Here is a 21,091-nt window from a genome sequence, read left to right on the forward strand (position 1 = left end):
CCCCTCCCTCTTGCGTCTCCCTCCCATCCTCCCTATCCCACCTCTCTAGGTGTTCACAAAGCACTGAGCTGATCTCCCTGGACTATGCAGCTGCTTCCCACTATCTATTTTACATTTGGTAGTATATATATGTCCATGCCACTCTCTCACTTTGTCCCAGCTTACCCTTCCCCCTCCCCGTGTCCTCAAGTCCATTCTCTACGTCTGCGTCTTTATACCTGTTCTGCCCCTAGGTTCTTCAGAACCTTTTTTTTTAAATTTATTTTTAGATTCCATATGTATGTGTAGCATACGGTATTTGTTTTTCTCTTTCTGACTTACTTCACTCTGTTTGACAGTCTCTAGGTCCATCCACCTCACTACAAATAACTCAATTTCATCTCTTTTATGGCTGAGTAATATTCCATTGTATATATGTGCCACACCTTCTTTATCCATTCATCTGTTGTTGGACCCTTAGGTTGCTTCCATGTCCTGGCTATTGTAAATAGAGCTGCTTCTGATGTATTCTAAATTGAATTATTCTATTGGAAAATATTCACAGCTTTAATATACAGAGCTATAAGGAACAAAATTATACCCGAAATGTAGTAATATAATCTGAAAATTATGGGTAGACTTCATTTAACATGAATCCTGGAGCCTTAATATTAATGCTTGTAAGACATTTTCTGCTATAAATTTTTTTTTGGATAGGGACCACTTTTAAAGTCTTTACTGAATTTGTTACAGTATTGCTTCTGTTTTCTGTTTTTTGTTTTTTGTTTTTTGTGTTTTTTTTTTTGCGGTACGCGGGCCTCTCACTGTTGTGGCCTCTCCCGTTGCGGAGCACAGGCTCCGGACGCGCAGGCTCAGCGGCCATGGCTCACGGGCCCAGCCGCTCCGCGGCATATGGGATCTTCCCAGACCGGGGCACGAACCCGCGTCCCCTGCATCGGCAGGCGGACTTTCAACCACTGCGCCACCAGGGAAGCCCCTGCTATAAATTTTTATAAGAACTAAACAAGAGTATGGCAGTAATTTCTGTTATTTACCATAGCCCAGATGATTATAAATTTGAGGAGGAAATGATATAACAGTTTAGATGTATCACTGGGTTTGCTTTTTAATCAAAATGATAGGAAATTAGTTTATATTTTAATAGTTATAAAGGACAAGAAAGACAGAGTGAGATGAAGAGTAGACAGATTGGATATATATTTGTAATTGGCCACCTGGATTACGTATATAATCCGGGTTATATATATAATATATAATATACATACTATACAATGTCTGGCACATAGTAGGTACATAGGTACTCAAAAATATTTATTCTGTTGAACTGAGGGGTTGGGAAGGAATTGTTTAAGGGGGAATAAAGTAACAGTTTGTTTTCCTAAATTGGAATTATTTTATTTTATTTTTACTTTGGTTGGTTTTCTCAATTGGTAATAAAACTATTTTTCAAATGGTGATAAAAGTCAACTAACTGTATTGAACATTTGAGCTTGCAGTAACTATTTGTAGATTTTTTTCTTTAGTATTTTTTTTTATCTTCCAGTTTTTGTACTTATTAGATTGTTCCTCTTTCATCAGAGAGGAAAGCATATCAAATAAATTTTTTGGTCTTTGAAAACACCAATCTTTTTATATAAAGATGCCTCATCAGAAAAGAGAACTTCCTGTTTTTAATACAGTTCATTTTGAGAGGAACAACTCCAGGTTTATTTTTCTTTTGAATATACTTATTGTAGTTAGCAAAATACTTTTGAAGTGTCTTCAAAAGGATTGGGTTAGAGCTAGGTCTAACATTTTTTTAACATGAATTACTACTATTAAAAAAATTGTGTTAATTTGTTAGGAAATGCAAGTCAAAGACTCCTTTGCATTGGTGACTTTTACCTCAGAAACAGTGGGGTTATCTTCCCTGACCACCCTCTCCTGCCCCTCAACCAAAGGACCATGGCCCCAATTCTCAGGAAAGAATGGAAAGAGTCATAGTTTATTCTTGGCTTTTTTTTTTCCTAATGTCTTATTTATCTTATAACTGGAAGTTTTTACCTTTTGACCACCCTCACCCATTTTGCCCACCCCCACATTCCCCACCTCTGGCAGCAACCAGTCTTTTCTCTGTGTCTATGAGTTCGTTTTTTTTTCAGATTCCACATATAAGTGAGATCATACAGTATTTGTCTCTTTCTGTCTTACTTAGTTTACTTAGGATAATGCCCTCAGGTCCATCCATATTGTCACAAATGGCAGGATTTCCTTTTTTATGGCTGCATAATGTTCCATTGTGTGTGTGTATGTGTGTGTGTGTGTGTATACCACATTTTCTTTATCCATTTATCTGTTAATGGATTCTTAGGTTGTTTCTGTGTCTTGGCTGTTGTAAATAATGCTGCAATGACCATGAGGGTGCAGATATCTTTCAAGATAGTAATTTCATTACCTTTAGATAAATATACAGATAAGAAATTGCTCAATTGTATGGTAGTTCTATTTTTAATCTTTTGAGGACTCTCCATACCATTTTCCATAGTGGTTGCACCAATTTACATTCCCATAAAGTCAGTTTTATATTTTAACATTTTAAATGTAAAATGGTTTCTCCTTTTATTAAATTGGAATGTTACATACATTGGTGACATAAATTTCCTTCTAGAAAATAAGGAGCCAAACAGTTATTTTTTGAGCCTTTCTTTGTTTTAAAAGTTATAACACGGGTGGTTACAGCATATTAAAGGATTTCCTTCATAAGTACACAGGAATTTAGACCTGCATTAGTCTTTTTAGTTATATTCTCTCCACAAAAAAACATTACAAGACTGTTTAAATGTCCCCATGCAACATTTTAAGATATGTGCAGTAGAATAGATGTACAACTGATCCATTCAACCTCTAGAATGTTTATAAATAAAGAACTAAAATTATGTATGAGCCCATTGAAATAAATTCTACTACTGAAATAAACTCAGCATATTTCACTGTAGTGTCATGACAATTCAGGAGGGGGTTATGCTCTAAATTTAATTGGAAAAGTAAAGGTCAAAATTACTTTCTAAAATCTTTTAAATCACTCATAATTTACATAGTCTACATAGATTTGTATGTATTGATTTTATATGTGTTGAGCCATATATTCCTACCACATTGGAGACATTCATACTGTTTCTCAAAAACTTTTTTGTTTTTGGCTGCACCAGTAGGTCTTGCGGGATCTTAGTTCCCTGACCAGGGATTGAACCTGGGCCCTCAGCAGTGAGAGTGAGGCATCCTAACCGCTGGACCACCCTCAAAAACTTTAATTCATATCATTTTATTTTTATGTTTGGGACAGATTACTGTTTATTCAGACAGGGACCAGATATAAACAAGTTAGCTTGTGTTTGAGAGCTCATGTGTATGAAATATATATTTGTTATATGAAATTATACTTAGTGTGGTGGGATGCTCATACTGTGAGAGGTACACATGCATTTTGACTGATGAAGGGCTCAATAGATTCATGTCTCACTCTTCATATTCATTCCAAGATGTCCACTTAATGAGTTGAATGGTATTCAGAGTCACTTACACTTCCATTTCTTTCTTGCTGTTAGACATTGCAACTCCATCATATATTCCTGTTGCAGTAATGTTAACTCTCAGCCATCTGATTCTATGATCATAATGAATGAAAACAAGGATGAAATGTACCACACAGCAGGGCAATGTGAGATTGCATCCACTGAGGGCCCTTGACATCAAACTATAGAGCAGAAACAGGGGAGGTTCCAGGTAGAAGATGAAGAATTCAACTCAGAGGTATACCTGGGTAGGTGGCAGGTATACCTCTGAAGTGGTAGATTCTTTCTTATCATCATGATAGATGGCTATCATTTTTAGTGCATCTCTTGATACATTTTCTGGTATTGAACCAATGCAGAATTTATTCTCAGACCATTTTAACTCCACATCATTGATAGATGCTGACCATGTGGTATGGTCAGCAATTAGCAGATTTATATAAATTTAAAGAATCTTCCATCTTCCTTTATAAATTTAAGAATCTTCCATTTACTTCAACTTTGTGTTCTTTAACTTCACTTCTTTTTACCCACAGTGTGGGGTCTTTTGTATCCCATTTGATCTGTGACCTGCAACTAGCTCTTAGTCATGTTCATAGCAACCGAACAACATTTTTGCAATGCATCATTTCAAAAATTTATCACCTCTTTTTTATGGCTTTCCAACAGTTACATCTTATTTCAGATTTTACCTCATCCAGAATCATCTTAATCCTCCTTTGTATTTCCAACAATACCTAAACTCTTAACATCAGCAGACATAAAAGGCCAAGATCTCTCTCTCCATGGTGTTTACAGTGTGAATGTGTAAGCATATGATGATTTGAATGTTGTTACTACTGCACCATTTTAGAACACTGAAAGAACATAGTAGAATAGGGGACAAAAAAAAAAACCCTCAGTTTCTTTTTTTATAAATTTATTTTATTTATTTATTTATTTTTGGCTGCATTGGGTCTTCGTTGCTGCACGTGGGCTTTCTCTAGTTACGGCAAGCAGGGGCTACTCTTCATTGTGGTGTGTGGGCTTCTCATTGTGGTGGCTTCTCTTGTTGTGGAGCACGGGTTCTAGGTGCACGGGCTTCAGTAGTTGTGGCTTGCGGGCTCTAGAGTGCAGGCTCAGTAGTTGTGGTGCACAGGCTTAGTTGCTACCTGACATGTGGGATCTTCCTGGACCAGGTCTCGAACCCGTGTCCCCTGCATTGGCAGGCGGATTCTTAACCACTGCACCACCAGGGAAGTCCAACACCTCATATTTTAAAGAAAAAAAAATTATAGACTTTATGAGTGGCCTGATATTTTGTCTGTGATGAGAGGTCAAAGCAAGCCCTTTCTCTACTCCTAGCAAGCATAAAGCATTTATTAAACCAGCCCAAAAAAGTAGTGCTATCACCTCAGCTCTTTTTTGTATACTGACCACAGAGCTGCAATGATTCTTATTTTTGCCCATGAATTTTCTGCCATCACAGAACAGCAATGTAAGCTTGGTTTAACCAAAAAGTCTGCTGTATTGTCACAATGTAACAGAATCAGCTTTGTATCAGGTGCCTTAAATTCTTTTCTTCTTTAGATACATACTTTTAGAAAGGCATTTCTTTTTCTGCCATAGATCCATGTCATCTGTTTTGAAAACTTGTTTTGAGAGCTATTGTAGCTCTAAGGAAGTGCTTCTGAGTATGTGATCAGTTGATGCCACTTCTCTTATCATTAAGGAAAGAAAAAAAACCTTTTATTAAAATTATTTAAAGAATATTTGCTTAGAGTAAGAATTGATTTAGTAACCAAACACTGAAAAGTTTCACCAAAATGTTACATACTGTATTGGGGAGAATAAAAGGTCAAGCGCCATGTTGACTTTCATGCTGTGTGGAATCTTTGTGATTTAAACTTTGGGACCTGAGACTAAGCACATCCAAACTCCACTTCCTCAAGGCTACCCCTAAAGTCTCATGGGGAAATGCTTCTTCAAAGTGAATCTTGGCCAGCGCTTTGCAAATTGAGAGCCTTGTGTTTGCTAGTGTGACGTTTGATCCCAGCCATCTGAGTTAATCTTCTCCCAGTGTCTGTCTGTGTCTTCTCCCTATGCCAAATTGCAGGCCAAGAGGTTTTAGAAAGCACATTGTGTCATTTGTTTCTTCATCTTCTGTTACATCCAGAAGGTTTGTGTAGGGAGACAATATACTGTATAGTGAAAAGATTATAGGACTTGAAATCAGACTAATCCCATTTTGAATCTCATCTCTGCCACCATATAATTTTGTATAAGTCACTAAATATCTGTGTCTGTTTTCTCATCTGTAAAACAAGGATAGGATATTTACTTTTACAAGATTGTCAAGAACACAAAATGAGATTAAAAATACAAAATTTAAAAGTACAGAATGCTAATACAGCACCTGACACATGGTAAGCACTCAAAAATGATAGCTGGTATCAGTATTACTGTTAGGCCTGAAGTAAAAACATATTAAATCAATGCTGTGTGCCCTCAACAATGATAACCGTGATAGCAGCAACCTTCTGTTACCAAACTCAAGTTTGGCTGCTTGCCACTCAAAAGCCAATAATCAAGGGACAAGTGTCAATAGAAAGGAAACGTGCTTCATTCAGAAAAGGTAGCGATCTGGGGAGAAGGTGGACTTGTGTCTAGAAACCAACTCTGAAGATTCTGCTCAGCCATGACAATTTTTAAAGGGAAAAAGGGGAAGCAATCATAAGCATTAAGGGAGGAGGTCAGATTCTTCATCATCTTTCCATTGCATGCAGACCTGCTGACTTCTCCTGATCTTCCTTGGGATGCTGTCTTGCTCACGTGGTCCACCTGCAGTTGGAGGCTGTCTTGCCCACATGGTCCAACTGCACCTGTGGGGTCCACCTGCAAATTTACTGAAGGGGTAGAGAGTCAATCATTCTTTAACTACTTAATTCTTCATTCTTACTCCTTCTAATCCAGGAAAGGAACCAATAGATTAGGCAAGGCATTGTGTACATTCAGTAAAGTAAAAATCAGGAACTAGATTAAATGTTGCCTGGTAATCTCATCTTTATGATCAAGACTGGAGGAAAACAGGAATGAACAAACAGAAAAGGGGCAAAGGAGCTGCTTACACTTCTACATCTACTACAGTAAAGAGGACAGCCATTTTGTCCATTTCTAAAATGACTTTCTTACTACTAATAATATCTTTGTATTTACCTAGGCTGGTTTTCCAAGAGTCTAGTTTTGAGAGTGAATCTTAGAAATAAATTTGGCTATATTCTAGACCAGTGTTATCAAGTAGAATTTTCTGTGATGATGAGTTATTTTACACCTGCACTGTCTGATATGGCAGCCATGATCCATATGTGGCTGTTGAGCGCTTTTGTGATTAATGCAACTGAGCAACTACATTCTCTATTTTAATTAAATTAAATTTAAATAGCTACAGGTAGCTAGCGTAGCTCCAGACAAAACCTTATTAATGATTTGATAAAATCATTCTTAATATCTAGGAGTTAATAAAAGTATCAGGGTGTGAATGCTCAATTTCTAATGAGTACATATTTTTTACTCACACAGAACTTGATAGAAACTATTGTTTATCTCCCAAGTGATAGATTGTTATGTTTTATTTTTCAATATCATATGCCAGTTTACTTTTCTGAATATATTCTATGAATTCATCCATTGGGTTCTGAGTGATAAATTCATATTGTCAAATTTTCTCAGCTTCAAAACCACAGGTTCTTCTTTCTCACTGTGCAAGGAAGGGTTCCAGCCTTCCTACTGTTCTGTAGTATTTTCTTCTTTTCTCCTCATTTTCTTCTTATGTATACAAATAAATTACCCTGTATTAATGATTATTAAATAATTTTTAAGTCACATAATGTTTAGTAGCAGGGATAAATCACTACCATTGGATTAAAATAGTTCCTGTATGCTACCTTTTCTTTCCAAGTAAGGTTGTCCTTCAGGATTAAGATGACATAAAATTTTTTAAATGGGTTTTGCATTCACTTCTTAAGATTTTTTTTCTCAGGAAATCAGGAGAAGTATATAATAGAACTTCTCTTAATGAATTTTTTTATTTCATTCTATTTAATTTATATAAAATATATAGTTTTTCTTTTACTCTGCAAATGATACTAAGAGTATGAAAGACAAATCACAGACTGAAGAAAAAAATTGCAAAATACATTTCTGATAAATTCCAAAACATTAAGAACATCAAATGCTAGCCAGATTGTAGAGCAATAGGAACTCTCACCCACTAGTGGTGGGAATGCAAAATGGTACAACCATTTTAGAAAACAGTTTGGCAATTTCTTATAGAGCTAAACATAGTCTTACCATACAAACTGGGAACTGTAGTCCTAGGTATTCATCCAAATAAGTTATAAACTTATGTCCACACAAACACCTATATACAGATCGTTTACAGCAGATTTATTTATTATTGGCTTAAAATTGGAAGCTACCAAGATGTAGGTAAATGGTTAAACAAACTATATTACATCCATACAATAAAATATTATTCAGAGATAAAAAGAAATGAGCTATCAAGATACAAAAAGACACAGAGAAAACTGAAATGTGTATTGCCAAATGAAAGAAGGCAGTCTGAAAAGACTATGTTACAGTATGATTCCATCTACATGACATTCTGGAAAAAGGCAAAACTATAGAGACAGTAAGAGACCAGTGGTTGCCAGGGGGTTAAGGGAAAGGAAGAAGGGTTGAAGCACAGATGATTTGTAGGGCACTGAAACTATCCTATATAATACTGTAATGATGGATACATGGCAGTATGCATTTGTCAAAAGTCAAAGAAATACAAAAAGTGAACCTTCATAGAAACTATAGGCTTTAGTTAATAATAATGTATCAATATTGCTTCATCAGTTGTAATAAACGTATCACACTAAAACAAAATATTATTAATGGGAAACTTTATGCGGGAGGGAGAGATGGATTTATGGGAAATTTCTGAACTTTCTGCTCAATTGTTTTATAAACCTGAAACTTCTCAAGAAAAATAAATTCTATTTAAAAAGATGTAAAAAAAAGTATATATATATATATATATAGTTTATAATCAGAAATATACCCTACTTTTGTTTTATATTTTTAAATTAATTTTTATTGGGGTATAGTTGATTTACAATGTTGTGTTAGTTTCTGCTGTACAGCAAAGTGAATCAGTTATACCTATACATATATCCAGTTAGATTCTTTCCCCATATAAGACATTACAGTGTACTGAGTAGAGTTCTCTGTGCTCTACAGTAGGTTCTTATTAGTTACCTATTTTATATATATAGTAGTGTATATATGTCAATCCCAATCTCCCAATTTATCCCTGCCCCCTTCCACCTTGGTAACCATTAGTTTGTTTTCTACATCTGTGACTCTATTTCTTTTTTTTTTTAATTTTTATTAGAGTATAGTTGATTTACAGTGTTGTGTTAGTTTCAGGTGTACAGCAAAGTGAATCAGTTATACATACACATATATCCACTCTTTTTTAGATTCTTTTCCCATATAGGACATTACAGAGTGTTGAGTAGAGTTTTCTGGGCTCTACAGTAGGTCCTTATTAGTTTTCTATTTTATATATAGTAGTGTGTAGATGTCAATCCCAATCTCCCAATTTGTCCCTCCCCTACTTAACCCCTGGTAAGCATAAGTTTGTTTTCTATATCTGTAACTCTATTTTTGTTTTGTAGATAAGTTCATTTGTATGCTTTTTTTAGATTCCACATATAAGCGATATCATATGATATTTGTCTGTCTGACTTACTTCATTCAGTATGACAGTCTCTAGGTCCATCCATGTCACTACAGATGGCGTTATTTCATTCTTTTTTATGGCTGAGTAATATTCCATTGTATATATATATTGCATCTTTTTTATCCATTCCTCTGTCGATGGACATTTAGGTTGCTTCCATGTCCTGGCTATTGTAAATAGTGCTGCAGTGAACATTAGGGTGCATGTATCCTTTTGAATTTACAGTTTTCTCTGGATATATGCCCAGGAATGGGATTGCTAGATCATTTGGTAGCTCTATTTTAATTTTTTTAAGGAACCTGCATACTGTTCTCCATAGTGGCTGTACCAATTTACATTCCCACCAACAGTGCATGAGGGTTCCCTTTTCTCCACACCCTCTCCAGCATTTATTGTTTGTAGATTTTTTGATGATGGCTACTCTGACCAGTGTGAGGTAATACCTCATTGTAGTTTTGATTTGCATTTCTCTAATAATTTGTGATCTTGAGCATCTTTTCATGTGCTTTTTGGCCAACTGTATGTCTTCTTTCTAGAAATGTCTATTTAGATCTTCCGCCCATATGTTGATTGGGTTGTTTGGCATTATTATTATTATTATTATTTTTGATATTGAGCTGCATGAGCTGTTTGCATATTTTGGAGGTTAATCTCTTGTCAGTCACTTCATTTGCAAATATTTTCTCCCATTCTGTGGGCTGTCTTTTCATTTTGTTTATGGTTTCCTTTGCTGTGCAAAAGCTTTTAAGTTTAATTAGGTCCCATTGCTTTATTTTTGTTTTTATTTTCATTACTCTTGGAGGTGGATCAAAAAAGATCTTTCTGCGATTTATATCAGAGAGTGTTCTGCCTATGATTTCCTCTAAGAGTTTTATAGTATCCAGTCTTACATTTAGGTCTTTAATTCATTTTGAGTTTATTTTTGTGTATGGTGCTAGGCAGTGTTCTAATTTCATTCTTTTACATGTAGTTGTCAAGTTTTACCAGCACCACTTATTGAAGAGACTGTCTTTTCTCCATTGTATATTCTTGCCTCCTTTGTCATAGATTAGGTGACCATAGGTGTGTGAGTTTATCTCTAGGCTTTCTGTCCCTTTCCCTTGATCTATATTTCTGTTTTTGTGCTGGTGCCATACTGTTTTGATGACTGTAGCTTCGTAGTATAGTCTGAAGTCAGGGAGCCTGATTCCTCCAGTTCCATTTTTCTTTCTCAAGATTGCTTTGGCTATTCAGGGTCTTTTGTGTTTCCATACAAATTGTAAAGTTTTTTGTTCTACTTTTGTGAAAAATGCTATTGGTAATTTGATAGGGATTGCATTGAATCTGTAGATTACTTTGGGTAGTATAGTCATTTTGACAATATATCTTATAGTTTCATCAGTATCTTATAGTTTTCTGAGTCTTTTGACTCCTTAAGTAGGTTTATTCCTAGCTATTTTATGCTTTTTGATGTGATGGTAAATGGGATTGTTTCCTTAATTTTTCTTTCTGATCTTTCATTTTTAGTGTATAGAAATGCAAGAGGTTTCTGTGTATTTATTTTGTATCCTGAAACCTTACCAAATTCATTGACAAGCTCTAGTAGTTTTCTGGTAGCCTCTTTAGGATTTTCTATGTATAGTATCATGTCATCTGCAAACACTGACAGTTTTACTTCTTCTTTTCCAATTGGGATTTCTTTTTCTTCACTGATTGCCATGGCTAGGACTTCCAAAACTATGTTGAATGAAAGTGGTGAGAGTGGACATCCTTGTCTTGTTCCTGATCTTAGAGGAAATGCTTTCAGTTTTTCACCATTGAGAATGATATTTGCTGTGGGTTTGTCATATATGGCCTTTATTATGTCTAAGTAGGTTTCCTCTATGCCCACTTTCTGGAGAATTTTTATCATAAATGTGTGCTGAATTTTGTCAAAAGCTTTTTCTGAATCTATTGAGATGATCATGTGGTTTTTGTTCTTCAGTTTGTTAATGTGGTGTATTACATTGATTTATTTACATATATTGAAGAATCCTTGCATCCCTGGGATAAATCCCACTTGATCATGGTGTATGATCCTTTTAATGTGTTGTTGGATTTGGTTTGCTAATATTTTGTTGAGGATGTTTACGTCTATGTGCAGCAGTGGTATTGGCCTGTAATTTTCTTCTTCTGTGATATCTTGTCTAGTTTTCATATCAAGGTGATGGTGGCCTTGTAGAATGAGCTTGGGAGTGTTCATTCCTCTGCAATTTTTTGGAATAGTTTGAGAAGGATAAGTGTTAACTTTTCACTAAATGTTTGACAGAATTTGCCTGTGAAGCCATCTAATCCTGGACTTTTGTTTGTTGGAAGTTTTTTATCACGGTTTCAATTTCAGTAGTTGTGATTAGTCTGTTCATATTTTCTGTTTCTTCCTTGTTCAGTCTTGGAAGGTTGTACCTTTCTAGGAATTTGTCCATTTCTTCTAGGTTGTCCATTTTATTGGCGTATAGTAGCTTTTTTCTTGTGAGGATTATTTTTAGTATACATATCTGCCACCTCTTTCCTCAGTGTATGCTGGCCATTATCCCTTTTACAGGAGGTATGACTGATGTTGCGGTGACCAGAGCTTGCACTGGATATTGAGCAGGGCCTCCCCTTTGCTTTGTGGTTGTCACTGCCCTGTCAGACGTGGGGTCTGCTCCCTAGTTGTTGCAGTAGAGGCCCCCAGATCTGTTTCTTAGCTGTGTTTCTGATCTGCGGTGTGAGGTAGGCAGGTTTGGAGCACTCTCACTGGGAGGGAAGCCACTGAGTATTCCTTCTCTGGACCTGTTCACCTGTGGCTGTGCTCTGTTGTGTCGCCTTTCACCCGTTGTGTGATCGCTCAGATTGCACTGTTTTTGACACTGCTCTCGGCCCCTCCTTAACTGTGGGTATGCCGGCAACTGGCCCTTGGTGTCTCTCAGACGTTGTTTTCACCAGGCCACCAGCATAGATCCACTGAAGTCAGGTCCCAGGACTGCAGTAATCATGAATCTGGACCCGCTGTGGATGCTATGGGAGCAGCTCAGACTCTGGCCTGGCCCAACCCCCATGTGTTTGTGCCCACAAAGTTTACAGCTGCTAAAGTTAGACCCGTCATGGTTGCAGAAGCACTGGATGTCCGTTCAGATGTTCTGTAGGCACTGAGTTTACAAAGCCAGTGGGGGCGGTGTCAATTCATGGTTTGTGCAACGGGGAGGAGAGATTTCAGCTTTTCTTCCTTAGTTGCACGGCCCTTGGGGCCTGGCTATGGTTCCAGCCCCATAGAGGTCTGCTCCCGGGACTGTCCTGGAGCACACGAGTCCGCCCCGGCGAGGAGGGGCAACAGAGGCGGCAGTGGCCAGGGTCGTGAGAGTGCCCGCTGTGGTGGGGACAGAGAGCAGAGGAGAAGGCTGCAGCCTCTTGGGTGGGGGGGGCTCTGGTGGGGACGGATGCGTGGGGGAGCCTGTGGCCACGTGCGCAAGAGAGATGACCTCGGGGGGGACAGGGTGCTTCGTGTCGCAGGTGACCATGGGTGGGAGCCCTTCCTAGTACCCAGGGAGCCGGCGTATGGGGTGAGAGGCTGCAATGGCGTCCCCGCCCCTTGCGTGTCACTCAACAATGGTGCTTAGCTTCAATCCGCAAATGGAATGCTTGCGGAGGAAACCCTGACGGCCATAGATTGCCTCACTCCTGTTACCTTAGGCTGTCTCCTACAGCAGTCGTCTTCCTGGGTTTGCTTTGCAAACCCCACATTCCAGCTTCCAGGCCCTGTCTGCACCAGCGAACACACATCTCAGGCTGGGGCACGGACCATCTGTGTAGGTCTCACTCTGTCCTGCCTGCCACTGACCAGTTGCTGTGCTCTCCTCTAATAGCCCCCGATGCTCCCCTTCTGTCCCAACTGATCTCCCCGCCAGTGAGGGGGCTCCCCCAGATGCAAGAACCTCTCCTCTCCTTCAGCACCCCCCCCCCCCCGCAGGGAGCTGTCCCTCTTCCTCTCCTCTTCTTTTTCCCTTCTGTTTTCTTTTGTCCTACCCAGTTACACAGGGGTCTTTCTTGTCCTTTTAGGTGTCTGAGGGCCTCTGCTAGTGTTCAGCCAGTGCTGTGTGAGAACTGTTCCACTTCTTTTTTTTTTTTTTTTTTGCGGTACACGGGCCTCTCACTGCTGCGGCCTCTCCTGTTGCAGAACACAGGCTCCGGATGCGCAGGCTCAGCGGCCATGGCTCACGGGCCCAGCCACTCCGCGGCATGTGGGATCCTTCCGGACCGGGGCACGAACCCGTGTGCCCTGCATCGGCAGGCGGACTCTCAACCACTGCACCACCAGGGAAGCCCTGTTCCACTTCCTGACGCATCTGTGGGGAGAGGTGAACTCCATGTCCTCCTACTCCTCCGCCATCTTGGCTCCTTCCCTACTTTTTAAATTGTAGGATCATGAAGTCGATTTTATGGGGTGAAACCAAAACTTTTGTTTTTTTTTTTAAACGTGGAATAAAGTAAGAAGGAATAGGAAATGTCTGAGTGCTTCACATATAATGAGGATTAATATTGTTTTATGAAATGTTACATTTATACAGGTATGTGGGAGAGTGTGCATGTTTCTAAATTGTGATGTGAAATGGATTTGTTACTATGGATCTTGGTTAAAAAGAGAAGAAAAGAAAAAAGATTAAAAGCTATTGTCTAATTTATGGTATGGTATGGAGGAGCAATGTCAGTATATCTGGTTCAAGACTTAGATTTACTTCTTTGGACAATCATTCAATGTTTTTGACCCTCAGTTTCTTATTTGGAAAAACAAGGATACCTGCCCTATATGCTTCATGCAGTTGTTTCAAAAATAAAATACATTCTAAGATGATATACAGTTGTAGCACTTTTTGTTCCTTTAGAGTGGTTTGTCAACTATTTTATATTGAAGGAACTCATGGTTTACAATAGCAATCATTTATGCTCATGTTCACCAACCTTCAGGTCAGCTGGAATATCATTTGATCTGTTGTGCTGCATTTGACTGGGTGGCTCTGCTTCAGGTTGTGGGTTGTGGGTTGTCTTAGCTATGGTTTGGGTTTGGTTCTGATCCACATGTATTTATTGTGTGGTCCAGGCAAAAGGGGCAGCAGCTATCCAGGGCATGCTTTTCTCATGGAGAATCACCAGAATATAAAGACAAAGTCAAACCACATAAACATATTTATGACTTCTGCTTTCATTATAGACATGAAAATTCCATTGGCCAAGTGAAATCACATGGCTAAGCCCAAAGTCACTGGGGAGAGATAGCGTATTCCAATCCCAGTGGGAGGGTGATAGAAGTGAATATTTGCTGAAGAATAATCTAAACTATTACATTACCCAAAAATCATTTCATCCAAACTTTTCTTAAGTACTTCATTCTCAAATATGAAAAGACAGCCAAGTATCACTATGTATTTGAAGAAAGCCTCTTACATAATAGAGTGTCTAAAACACATAAATAGCAAAAAAGGAAACTGAGGCAATATTAGCAGAGGAGAACATTTAAAATACTTCAATATTTTAATGGAGACATACAATATTATATTAATAAGATAAAAATAGCATGCTATATAAAAACAATGAAAAAAAGAAATAGCTCATGGAAATGAAAACTGTGCTAAAATTTTTTTCTTAAATTCAATAGAATTTTTGGAACATGAAGTCAAGGGACTATCTCAGAAGTTAGAATCAGAAAACAAATACAGAAAATAAATAAGAAAATTAGATGATCAATTCAACAGAGCCAAAAACCAATGTCCAGGAGTTCCAGGAAGAGGAATTATTAAAATATATAGCATCAAAATATTTTAAAATAATAGTACAAGAAAATTTCTTCAAACTAAAGAAAACAAACCTCCAGATTGAAAAGGGCCTACTGAAAACCTAGCACAATGCATGAAAAAAGGCCCATCCCAAAGTCTAACATTGTAAAATTTTTAAATTCCAGGGAAAAAATTATTATAAAAGCTTTCAGAAACAAAAAAGCAAATCATAGATCAAGTATTAGGAATCAGAATGGCATAGGGCTTTTAAATTGTAATATTACAATCTTGAAGACAGTGGAGTAATCCCTTAAAAATCCTGAATGAAAATTAATTTCAGCATAGATATTCATACCTAGCCAAATTATCAAGTGTATGCATAGAACAACAGCATTTTCAGGCATACAGATACTTTTTGAAAATGTATTATTCATGTAACATTTCTTGTGAAAGTTACCTGGAGAATGTATTTCAACCAAAAAAGGGAGTAAACTGTAAAACAGGATGACTTAAAACCCAGAAAATAGGAAACTCTAATAGGAACATGGGTAAGGCTTAACCCAAGACAGAGATCAACCAGGCCAGACGTAAGTCACCAAGAAGGATATATCTAGGAAAATAATTTAACAGAACTGATGATTTATCTGATATGTTTCATGATTTGAAAAAATTTTATTGATGGGTATTTGAGTGACCTGTTTGAACATTTGGGGAAAAATGTTACTTACCTAGAAAAATAACTATTAAAAAGCAAGCAATTAATTCTACATAAATAATAAAATGTTTTACAAGAAAATTAATTTAAGCAGAATAATGCTTGTCTCAGTAGTGAATAATATTTCTATAATCATTATAATGTGAATGAACTACTGACTAATGATTTAACCAAAATTGTTATATGGGAGGATGAGGTAGGTATATTGGGTGGTATAAGAGAGCTAAATCACTACCTTTTTTAATATAGGAAGTCAGTAGATGATGTCTAATGTAGCAAAATCAAGGGATAGCATTATAAGTCTGTTACTTAAAAGTATGAAGATAAATATCAAGGGTGGATACTGTGTGCCATTGAGGATTAGGCTTGGAGATGGGTGTACTATCTGACTTAAATTAGGCACATTACTTTGATAAGAAAATCTAAATCATTATAATAAAGTTTACCATGATTAATAAGAAAATTTGGTACATTGCAGATTATAAATGAACAGTAATGAGTCTCCCTTTCTCCACATCCCATCCTTGGTACTATTCTCCTGAGGTAGCCACTTTTAACAGTTTCTGCTTTTAGTTATTCCTGTGGTTACATTCATGACTTGAAGTGTATCTTTTGGTACAGTGTAAAGCTATCTGGACTCGTCTTTGCCTGGTTAGCCAAAAGATGGCCATATCAAACTGCATTGTACATTGCAGGTTAATAGTGTACTTTGAGAGTAGTGTACAATTGGCCTACGACTGTTGTTGGTCTTTAATCCCTGAACCACTACGTACAGCCAAGGAAGCAGCCTTGACCTAGTTGGGTGAGGCAAAGGGTTACCCTGCCAGTGGGAGTATGGCATTTCTGGCAAGAGATTCCTCTTCTAACTGTTGGAGTTGGTGCCATGGCAGATTTTCCTGACTCAGGGAGTAAGTGTTGAGCCCTGGTCCAGCTGGTTAGATTATTTGTTGATTTTGATTATCTGCACCAATAAGCTGTTTCTCTGGCACAGATAATCAGAAGCAGGCAGTAATTTTCCATCTTCCTAGCAAAAATGCTTTTTGCATTTTGAAATTATAATAAAGTTTTATTCAGTTTTCTCCAAAATAGGACTTTATCTGGAAATTTTATTGAACTAAATCAAGAACTCTTTAGTCCTCAGTGATAACTATATATCCTTAGGCAGGTCTTCTTCTTCTACTTATATTTTTGCTCTTCTTAAAAGACAGAGAAAAATCAGTAGTAATGATACTAGTTGTCTTTTTTTCAGCTCTTACTATATGCTAGGCACTCTGCTAAGTACTCATCATCTCATTTTATCTTCACAGTAGTTTTAGGAGGTTGCTAGAGTTATCACTTCCATTTTAGACTGAAGAAACTGATAAGACTTGTGTCACTTGTCCAAGGTCACAGAGCTGGAAAGTGCCAGAGCTGTGTCTGAAACCCTGATTTGTGTTGACTCTTGGGCCCATGTTCTTTATCTCTGTGTTTGACTGACTTTCAGTGTGGCCTCTGACTTTTTATTACATGAGATTAAGAAAGCTGCTGCTTTATGCTTAAAACCTAATTACCAATGTAAGGTTACATACGTTGTTGTTGTTGGAAAATACTTATAAAACTTGTTGCACATTTTCTTTTTTATTTTAATTAATTAAATTTATTTTATTTTTGGCTGCATTGGATGTTCGTTGCTGTGCACGGGCTTTCTCTAATTGCAGAGAGTGGGAGCTACTCTTTGTTGTGGTGCGCGGGCTTCTCATTGCAGTGGCTTCTCTTGTTGCGGAGCATGGGCTCTAGACGCTCTGGCTTTAGTAGTTGTGTCACGCGGGCTCAGTAGTTGTGGCTTGTGGGCTCTAGAGTGCAGGTTCAGGAGTTGTGGCACACAGGCTTAGTTGCTCCGCGGCATGTGGGATCCCCCAGGACCAGGGCTCGAACCTGTGTCCACTACATTCGCAGGCGGACTCCTAACCACTGCACCACCAGGGAAGTCCTTGTACCTTTTCTTTTGAAGAAAGTTTGGAATTTTATACATTTTCTATTTCTGTCATTTTTTTGTATCCTCTCAATTCAAAATTCTTTGTTGTCTCCTGATAGCTCTCCTTTTATTGATATTTACATATACTCATCATGTTCTCTTTATACTTCTGTTTTACGTATCTCTGCTTCTCATGTTTGGAGTATTGCACCTGTCTTTTTGTGGTCTCCCTACTGCCAGTCTCTACTATCTTAATGATCATACACATTGATCCAGTTTTTTGAAGCTCTGCTCTCATATTGCATACCTGTTTAAACCATTTTTTCCTCATTCTCTATAAGAAAAATACAGCTTTATAAATCTAGAATTCAAGATGTTTCATAATTGGTCTAATCTATCATTGCATGAGTTTATGTGGCCTTACCTTCTTTCCCACTTTTCTTGCCCATGCTAGTATATCCCTAATCTGGCCTACTGAAGCACAGATTTTCTCTAAATCTCATTTGTTGTTTTTTATATGCTTTGTATTTTGATAGTCTTTTTGTGTGTTTATGTCTCATTTACTCAACTGAATTGTTAAGTCCTGAGTGTAGAGATGGAAACTCTGAGTCCACCATAATATTTAGTATAGATTCTTGCATATAGCACTGTGTAAAAAAATTAATGAATGAATTTTTGAAATTCTAAAATTAATGTATAATTCCAATTCTATATTTCTTTGCTTTTTTGTTAATTTCATAAATGTTAGACAAAATTTAGGAGACTTTTCTATTATATTTTTCCATCTCTTTATTTATGTTTAGTTATGAATGGAAATATATTGATATAACTTTAACAGTTAAAAATATTTTAAACAAATCAGTTTCACTTAGTATCCTAATCTGAAAGATATAGAAAATCTACTCTGAATGAAAGCAATATACTCATTATTACTTAGGATTTTTTTAAATAAATAACTTATAGTAAGTTGTTTTATTATATTGTTGGTAATGTACAGTTTTGATGGGGATAAACTGAATATTTGTAGTGTAATAAATGTAGAAAAATAAATTATTTAGTTTATCCTGCCTGATATATTAAATATAGTTGTAGATTGTTCAGAATGTTGAGTAATGACATGAGGAAATTAGAATGTACTTAAATACCAAGTTTAAAACTCTACTTAGACATGGTTTTGTTTTCCAAGAGTAGATTGCATTTTTGTGTATTAAAATTGCTTCTTGCTTTCTGCTGAATTTGAAAACGTTTCAACCCTTTACTTTCCCCTTTTTTGTTTTTCTTGTTTTAAGAGTCTGAATATTTATCTCTTCTATTTTCTTTTTTTTTAAATTATGGATGTTCCATAATAAATAAATATTTGTACTTTAATGTATAAATTATTTAAACTATGTTCTATGTAACATATTTTTGCTTTGAAATATTTGAGTTTCAGTAAAAAAAGGATAATTTCATACTGAGACCAAAGAATAAACTACCATAAATTTTAGATGTTTATTAATCTTAGAGTGCTTTTGTTGCCTTTTTAAAATGCAATTATAATGCAATATTATTTTAGCTCAGAAATGTCATACATTCAAAACACTTGAAGGTTCTCATGCTTTATTTTTTTCCTAAATTATTGTTTTCCAAATAATATCGTGCATCATAATGATGCCTTCTTTTACACCTCACATTTTTCTAAAAGATATCTTAAATTATTTTACGATCTAATTTGGTTTTCAAAACATCCAAATGAAACCATAAATGTATCTTTTAAAAAAAAGAGTCTCATATTTGATGTAAATCACTGCACATGTCTGATCTAATCTCACAAACAGAAATGTTGTATTTTAAATATAGTGACTTTTTAAGTTCGTATTATTTTTTAAAGGGACTGAGCCTTAGATTCAAAGTGCAGATTATCCATTTTGACTATTCTCATTTAATCATTTCATTTTTAAAATTAGGCTGAATCTTACGATCTGAAAAATCCTCACTAATGTGCAGTTTGGGCTGTGTTAGTTCCCTTTGTCATAAAATGGAAGCTAGCCTAAATTTTCTAATAATTTTTCATCACATTAAAATTCATGGCAAAAATAAAAATGAGATAATTTTGAATTCAAGTGCATATATTTTATAGGATGCTTTTTCCCTCTTCTCTCTACCTAAGGAAATAGAGAAATTGAGTTTAGAACTGAGTGAAAGCAAGCAGCACTTGGAACAGGAGCAGCAGAAGGCAACCCGGGCCAGAGAGGAGTGCCTGAAACTGACAGAACTGCTGGGCAAATCTGAGCACCAACTGCACCTCACCAGGTACTGCCTAATCCCATTATGCACCATAGCACCAATTTCATTCCACTGATTTTTGCCACAGGCTTCCAAACAGTTGTTAGAGTTAAGTCTTAGTCATTCAATTAACACACAGTTTTCAGGCATATTAAGAAAAGTGGAGATGTGGTAAGCAAAACACCCAGACATGTGAATGATAAGTGTGGCAGGGAATTACTGATATATTACAAAACCTTTCATCTACAATGCTCAAATATTTAGGTGATTCTCTATCAATATAAGCAAAATGACATATTTCTTCTACCACTACACTACCTCTCCTGTTAATTCTGTGTCTAATAAAAATGTTGAACTGAAGTATCTGAGGAATATATTTAGGAAAATAATCAGATACTGTCAGTGGTGAAAGAGACAAAGTAAGAGACATTCTAAGATGCAAACTAAGATGGAACTGATACAAAATAAGCAACCTGAGTCCTAAGGAGGTGTAAAATTTAGAGATGAAATTGATTAGCACTGTTCATGTTTAAACCATTACTATAACCATGCTTACACTATCGTGATTTCAAATTACATTGCTTCCATCATGAGATATTGTGATGTGATCATCATTGTCATAAAACTTTAGTAAACATGTAGCTCAGCCCTAAATTACAGCAAGACATTTTTGGTAGTAAACATTGGGCAATTTGTTGTATTGAAAACACACACACACATACATAAATATACACAGAGAAAAATTTAAACTGAAATTGTAGGTAAGTCACATTACTATATAAATGGGTTCCTTTTCCCTTTGAGTTTTAGTACAATTTTTCAGTTTTCAGATCAAAGCTTTGGGTTTGTTCAATTCTTAGAGTTTTTCAGTTTTTAGAGAGAACTTTGTCTAAATACACATGTAAGTTTATAGAATCTGGTTTATTCATAAATTAGAAAAACACTGGTCTTCTAATCATAGTAATATGTTGAATTTAAACTATGAAAGGGGACTGATCCCTTTTACATTAAATATGACAATGTAATTCTGAGCACGGTATGATAACAGATGGAGAAAAGCACCACTTGAAC

The 21,091-nt window shown here is 36.5% G+C and overlaps 1 protein-coding gene across 13 annotated transcripts in view; it reads left to right on the top strand.

Annotated features, from left to right (window-relative positions):
* Positions 1–21,091, top strand: part of SDCCAG8 (SHH signaling and ciliogenesis regulator SDCCAG8) — a 267,820-nt gene that overhangs the window by 119,104 nt on the left and 127,625 nt on the right. For all 13 annotated transcript variants that reach the window (XR_007478804.1, XR_004479471.2, XM_004284509.4 and 10 more), the window contains one exon: positions 19,905–20,047. Coding sequence is in view for 11 of the 13 variants with exons in the window: in XM_004284509.4 (XP_004284557.2) it covers positions 19,905–20,047 (143 nt within the window). In the remaining 2 variants the exon portion in view is untranslated. The remainder of the gene's footprint in view (positions 1–19,904; positions 20,048–21,091) is intronic.

The sequence above is a fragment of the Orcinus orca genome, chromosome 1 (assembly GCF_937001465.1).
Source record: "Orcinus orca chromosome 1, mOrcOrc1.1, whole genome shotgun sequence".
Taxonomy (NCBI): Eukaryota; Metazoa; Chordata; class Mammalia; order Artiodactyla; family Delphinidae; genus Orcinus; species Orcinus orca.